The 7,406-nt window shown below is 49.2% G+C and overlaps 1 protein-coding gene across 1 annotated transcript in view; it reads right to left on the reverse strand.

Moving 5' to 3' along the window:
• The window catches only part of LOC102433032 (cholesterol side-chain cleavage enzyme, mitochondrial), a 13,097-nt gene that overhangs the window by 3,135 nt on the left and 2,556 nt on the right, over positions 1-7,406 (reverse strand). The window contains exons 2-5 of the mRNA XM_006087861.3: positions 5,233-5,388; positions 3,455-3,654; positions 2,275-2,478; positions 1,348-1,505 (exon numbers count right to left, since the gene is read on the reverse strand). Coding sequence (XP_006087923.1) covers positions 1,348-1,505; positions 2,275-2,478; positions 3,455-3,654; positions 5,233-5,388 — 718 coding nt within the window. The remainder of the gene's footprint in view (positions 1-1,347; positions 1,506-2,274; positions 2,479-3,454; positions 3,655-5,232; positions 5,389-7,406) is intronic.

Raw genomic sequence — 7,406 nt, forward strand, 5'->3', positions numbered from 1 at the left:
ATTTAAGCATAGTGATTATTCACAAAACCATATGTAATATATATGTGTTTTCCTGTGTTCTTAGGCGATCTCTGAGAAAAGGGTCGTTCGAACCCCAAAGGGGTCTCGACCCACAGGTTGAGAACCGCTTATTTAAAATACACTCAGCCCTGGCCAGTTTGGCTCAGTGGATAGAGCGTCAGCCTGTGGACTGAAGAGTCCCAGGTTTGATTCCAGTCAAGGGAACATGCCTAGGTTGTGGGCTCGATCCCCAGTAGGAGGCCTGCAGGAAGCAGCCCATCAATGATTCTCTCTCATCATTGATGTTTCTATTTCTCCCTCTCCCTTCCTCTCTGAAATCAATAAATATATATATATATTTTTAAATAAAACAAACTCAAAGGCTCCATCTGCAGCCTGTCACAGGGACTGAAAGTCTTCCATTAGAGCACGATGTAACTAAGATACCTAGGAAATAGTTATTCACCCAGGGGACTTGACACATATTTCTTCACGAAATGTTATTTTTCCCTCCCTCCTCCTGGCAACAGCCTTCAAGACACAAGTTGAATTTTAGCTCCTCTAAGGGGCCCTCTCCCCATCCTGCAGGGCCTCTTCTCAGCATTGTCAGTACCTGATCCAGGCCTACTCACCCAGCCTTATGACTATGGTATGGTGGTCATCCTTGTCATGGGCTGAATTGTGTTCCCCCACATTCATTTGTTGAAGTCCTAACCCCCAATACCTTACAATGTGACTGTATTTGGAGGCAAGGTGTTTAAAGAGGTAATAAGGTCAAATGAGATCACTGGGGTGGACCCTAATCTAATAGGACTGGTGTCCTTATAAGAAGAAGAGATCAGGACACTGACACACACGGAGGGGTGACTGTGTGAAGACATAAGGGAGAAGAGGGGCCTCAGAAGAAACCAACCCTGCTGACACCTTGATCTTGGACTTCTAGTTCTAGAACTGTGAGAAAACTACATGCCTGTGGTACTTTGTGTGGCAGCCCTAACAAACTAACATGTGAGGGAGAATGGAAGACAACAAAAGGACCCTAGAAGGCAGAGCCCAGGGCTAATTCCACTGGCTCCCAGCTTTTCTGAGGTCCTGCCTGCCTTTCTGAATCCAGTGAGCTGTGTCCCCCACCTGTGACTGAAGGGCTCACCACCTATGCCTAGTTACCCCTTCTCATAGGTTAAAAAAAAATGTTGGATCAGCCTCAAGGGATGACTTGACCTCAGCCTCCTAGGAGGTGATTATTTAGGAAATAGAGTCAAGAGAAGGAGATCCATCCCACATGGGCAGGGGTTTGAATGATGCAAACTGGTGGAGGAGGGACACAGGAAGGGACAGGGACCTCACCGTGTCCACACCCCCTGCCAACATCTCTGTAATGTTGGCCTTGACGTCCTCGAAGAGCAGCTTGTTATTTCCCAGGAGGCTGTAGAGGATACCCGGGTAATTATTGAAGTCTCTTTTCTGTCTCAAGTCCAAGTAGAAGTTCTGGGTGTATTTTTCAGCTGTGGGTGGGCAGGAGGGGAAAAAAGAGTGAGGCTCTCTACAGGCAGGAGGGAAGGGATGGACCCTTGGTGAGAGGGATGGGCCAAGGGCTTGGAGATTCTGGAGGGCTGCACTTTCTGGCTGCATTTTACTCAGCACAGACTATCTGCTAAGCCCTTCCTATCTGTTTCTTTGTTTAATTCTTAACCATAGTCCTATGGAGTGATATTATCACCATTTTACAGGTAAGGAAACAGAAGCCCACAGAGGGTAGTGACTTGCCCAGTGTTAGATGGGTGTCAGGAACAGAGGAGGGATTTGACTCCAGGTCTCACATCATCACCATACTCCAATCAGCCTTCTCCACCTACTTTATTAATCTCTCTCACCCAAGTCCCAGTCTGTCCCCAAGGGTAGCCGGGTCTAAAACACTGGCCTTAACCCATGTTGGGGATCATGGGCTCCTTAGAAGAACATGATGGACATCTTAGATCTTCTTTCTCCATAAAAGTCTGATCATTCCCAACAGCTGGCCTTCAACTCACCAATCCCAGGGCTTATAGGACCTCCCTGATACCCACCCTGCCCACATGGCAAGTCAGTGCCCATTGACGTAACTGGGGCAAAGAAGCAGGCCGAGACTTGGGGCTTCCAGCTGTGTGTGTGTGTGTGTGTGTGTGTGTGTGTGTGTGTGTCCACCTGAGCCTGGGTTCCCCACCCCCTGAGGTAGACAAGGCTCTCCTGGCTCCCAGACTGAGTTGCGCAGGGTATAGCCAGAGGAATCCTCACCTTTACTGAAAATCACGTCCCATGCAGCCACATGGTCACGCCATGTCTTGGTCCTGAACAGGCGAAACAGGCCTGGAGGAAGCATGAGCATGGGGACACTGGTTTGGAACATCTGGTAAACAGCATCAATGAACCGCTGAGCCTCGGGGTCCACAATCTCCTCCAACATCCCCAAACGTTCCCCAAATATGACGTTGGTGATGGCTGCAGGGATAGGCACAAGCTGAGGAGCCCCCGCTCCCAGGAACCCCCACCAACCCGCTCCTGCCAACGCATAGGATCTCCTGACCCGACCTCAGTCTCCTTCAGTAAAGAAACAGAAACCTAAGGCTTATGGGGCTGAAATTTCAGGGCTGAGGAAAACTGCCCTTCTGACAACCACTCAGGGGAGCAAGCAGAAGACCCTGAAAAGAGGTCACTTGGGTGGGAAGCAGTCTCCAGCAGAGCTAGGGGTGGGCCCATGCTGGGATGAAAGAGTTCCACCCCCTCCCCTTCCACCAGCACCCCAAGCAGCCTCTCAGCTTTTCTCTAGGAAGAGAGACTCCTTAGCTGTAATTGACCAAATTGGCGAAATACCTCCTGAAACAGGCCAGATGGAAGACTAGAAGACATAAAGCCCTAGTAATTGGCCATCCAGGACCCACTCTAGCTAGACTTAAGAAGTCACAACAACCCCAAGTTTTTCCCACCTGTGGGGTCAGGAATTTGAATGCGGATTTTATACCAAAGTCTGGGCATCCCAGATCTCCTGCAGTGGTCACGTGAGCCCCACCATGCCACAGGGCCTTTGTATGTGCTGTTCCCTCTGGCCAGACTGCCCAACCTCCTTACCCCATCTGAATAACTGCTATACCTTCTTGAATACCCAATTCAGATTAACCACCCAGTCCTCCCTTCCCCTCCCAGACCTCAAAGGTCTATGACCCGAGAGAGAGAGATTTGCAGAATGCAGGGCTGAGCCATACTCTGTCTTTTAGGGGATAGTGACAATGGGGACCTACATTTTGAAGACCCTTTCCCCCATAGTATGAATGCTAGATAAGAGTGTTCAGCACCCCCTGGGTAACTAATGGCAGAGAATGTTTTCAGTAGCCCATCCCAAAAACCAATTCCACCGCTTCTTCAGGGTCTATGCTGGCTGGATCTCAAGGTGGGACGCTGGGTTCTCCCACCCCCTTACACTCAAAAGCAAAACGAAACAGGTCATCACTGATGTCCCCTGAGAACTTTCCAGAGCCCTGCTGCTTGATGCGCCTGTGCAGGATGCTGATGAAGTCCTGGGACACCGTGTCCAGCAGGGGGATGAAGTTTTTCATGGCATCTGGAGTCATCACCTCCTGGTTCAGGGCCAGTCGGTCTTTCTTCCAGGCTCCTGACTTCCTGTGGAAACACAGGCCCTTTGGGCCCTCATGGCCACAAACCCCAGGTTTGGCGCACACAGGGGGCTAACTGGGCTCTCCCAGGAGGCCAAGCCACAGCTCAGAGTCCAGCACTCATGTCCGCCAGCCTTCACTCCTCCCAACACCCTCAGCTCCCTGTTTCTGTTGGGCCTTAAGGAAGAGACAGGAAGAGAGTGAATGAAGGAAAACAAAAACCTGATCCCCCGCCCCACTGCTGCTGCTGCTGCTGCTGCTGCTGCTGCTGCTGCTGCTGCTGTGAGGCAGGAACTGGGCATCTTGGAGCCTTTATGTCTCTTTCAGTGCCCTAGTTTTTGCCTCGTCTTTGTCTCAGCTACAGGTATGCCTTTCCCATCACTTCTCCTTCCCCCTGGCTGTTGCTCACCTCCTGCCGTTTAAGGGCCCCTGTATGTCATCCCTCTGACCCCCGCACAGACATAATTGATCAACCTCTCCGCTGCACCCTAGCATGTCCCTTTATTCACGTTGGTGGGGACTGTCACATGCCCAGAATAGGGTTAGTGATAAGCTTTAGCTTATGGCCCACTCTTGAAAATAGATCCACCCAAAGCCCTCTTTCTAGTTTGGAGGCTTTGTTTGTTTATAAGAACGGTTTATAAACTCTCCACCCAATCAGAAAACAAGGAACATCACAGTAATTGATATGTGTCCACCTGGTCCTCCCCAACTAAGGGGACCACTAACCTGACTCGCTTGCTTTTGTGTATAGTTTTACCTGATCTACATATAATTCTAAAACATGCTTTCTTGTCATGCCTTGGGGGATTTGCTTTTTTAACAAAATTTTATCTGTCTCAGTATCATCTATACTGTGGGGGGTCACTGAGTTTGTTCATATGAGTGGCATATGCCACCACTCACTAATTTATACTCCTGTTGGGCATTCAGGTGGTTTCCTGGGTTTTGTGCTTATGAATGACATTGTTGCCGACGTTCTGCTACCTTCCCCTCAGGGATGTTCTTTAGAGCATATCCCAGAGAGCAGGACTGCTGCATCACAGGGTTGTGTGTATTCAATTGCAGGTCATGGCCAATCATCTTCTAAGAGCTGGCACCAGTTTTCATCCCACCAGCAATCTGGGAGAGTTCTAGTTGCTCCATATCCTCACCAACGTTTGATATGGTCACATTTTAAATCTGTGATGAGGAATTTGGTGGAAAATGGTGCCCACTACACTAAGTACACCGGTTTGTCCTGTTTCGCTGCCCTCTTAGACTGTGAGGGACTCACAGTGGCAGAGCCCTGCCTTACATGTCACTGAACGCCCAGAGCCTGGCACAAAGTCTGGCACATAGTAGGTTCTCAATAAGATGGGACTTAATGAATGAACTAATAAATGAGAACTTTGCAAGGTCTTTAATTACTCATTCAGATCTTCAGCCTGACCATTTCCCTGATGGCTGGCACAGCAGTTCAGTATCACTACCATCTGTTTTATGGAGGCAGGAAGATGACAGGGATGTGCCTAGAGTTCCCAGCCAGACAGCACAGAGCAAGCATGGCCCCGCCCCTCTCCCCAGCTTCTGTCCCCAGACTCACTTGAACAGGACCCCGATGGGTCTCTGGTAATGCTGGTGATAGGCAACCCAGGGCGGGATGCAATACCGTTCTGGGGTGGAACCCTCAAACTTAAAGAGAAGGGCCACATCTTCAGGGTCAATGATGAACACGGACTCCATGTTGCCAAGCTTCTCCCTGGAGGGAAGGAGAAGGGCTATGGCGTAAGGATTCGAGGAGAGCCTGGAAGACCCTGTGCAATCAGGCAGGAGCTTGGCTCATCTGCAACCACATCATGGCTGAGAGTGCAGAGCAGAGGGCCCTGGAAGTGGATCCCATTTCCACAGGGTTCTTCTGTCTCTCACCCCCCTCTGAGTCTCAGTTTCCTCTTTTATAAAATGGAGATGAATACAGTACCTTTCTCACAGGGCTGCTAAAGAATAAGATGAAGTCTATGACTATGACTCCTGTTAGGCATTCTCTAAGTGACAGTTTTATGCTCCTCATATTATCCAGTGGCTGCTGTCATGCCACAGCATGTCCTCCAGGACCAGTCTCGCCCCCACCCACCTTCCATGGACCATCAAGTCCTCATTTCAAGTTCATTCCATGCTTATTCTTCCTGAGTGTTCAGACCCTCATCACTCTCTCACCCGCTGCATAGCTCAGAAACACGGAACCCTCATGTCACCACTGGAGTGACCCTGTACTGGAATGACTCCATGTAGCCTACTAGATAGGTCATACATGGGCTAGTCAATCATAGGCTTGGCAGCGCACTTTGTCTCTATTAAAACAACACTGGCCCTGGCCAGGTAGCTCAGTTGGTTAGAGCATCATCCTAACACGCAAGCTTACAGGTTTGATTCCCCATCAGGGCACATACAAGAATCAACCAATGAATGCATAAATAAGTGGAACAACAAATTGATGTTTCTCTCTCTCTCTCTCCCTTCCTCTCTCTCTACAATCAATATAAATAAAATTTTTTAAAAAACACAGAACACGAACATCCCTAGCTGGTTTGGCTCAGTGAATAGAGCGTCAGCCTGCAAACCGAAGGGTCCCGGGTTCGATTCCTGCCAAGGGCACGTACCTTGGTTGCAGACTCCTCCCTGGCCTGGGCCCTGTCAGGGTGAGTGCAGGAGGAACCAATCGATGTGTTTCTCTCACATCGATATTTCTCTCTGTCTTTCCCTCTCTCTTCCACTCTCTAAAACCAATAGGAAAATATCCTCAGGTGAGGATTTAAAAAATAAAATAAAAATAAACACTGACCCAGGCACGGATTGTTGACATAAGAAATGTCTAAACCTGTGGGGAATTTTAGAAGATTTGAGGACAATTGCAGGGAAGCAAGATCTGAAATGCTCTATGTCCACCTGTGTTACCACCGGATTGATTCCCTCATTGTTCTTGCCCAGCAACAGATCTGAACTTTCTCTGTTGCTGCAGGCTCTCCCTAGTTTCCCATGCCTCCTGCTTTGAGTCCAGAAACATTGTGTTATTCCTGCATTGGTTGGTTCCTGTGATTAGGCTGCTCAAACTGCATGTCTGCCCCTGCCTATGTCCCACCTGCCTTTGTGTCCCACTGAACCCCTGCCCTGCCTGCCTGCTTTTAAAGTTAACTTCTCTCAAAACCGCAGAAAATTACACTTGTCACTTGCATCTGTCTTTTGTGTGTGTGGTATGTGTGCGTCTGCCTTTTGTGTGTGGGGGGGGGGGGAGGTCAGGGTATCTGCCTTTTGCATAATAAAGTTAATTCAAGACATATTTAAGGCAAAATATTAGAAATACATACTAGTACAGGTACAAGCTGAGTTCTCTCTCCCTCCCTTCCCACCTCCTCTCTGCCCCTCTTTCTCCCCCCCAGAGTTTTAAAGAAGATCCGGGAGACGCTGGAGAAAACTTAATGCACAACTCATGCACATACAGAGGAGGGTGCTAACGCTAGGATCACACCTCTTGTGGTTCATATCAAATACTTTTGAATCCGCCGCGTTGTTATATCATCTACGAAGGTCGGCGCATACAAGTGCAGGGGATGTACTGTTTACATCAAAAAGACACCCCCCTGCGCACACGCCGCTGCGGTAATAAGCCGAGGGAGGTACGCCCAGCTGCACCTTTATAATCCCCACACACCACCCACCCTGCTGGCTGCGCTAAGAAAAAATCCCCCCAAGTAGGAGAACCCACACGCCAGAGAAGGAGAG

This window comes from Myotis lucifugus, unplaced genomic scaffold, assembly GCF_000147115.1.
Source record: "Myotis lucifugus unplaced genomic scaffold, Myoluc2.0 scaffold_41, whole genome shotgun sequence".
Taxonomy (NCBI): Eukaryota; Metazoa; Chordata; class Mammalia; order Chiroptera; family Vespertilionidae; genus Myotis; species Myotis lucifugus.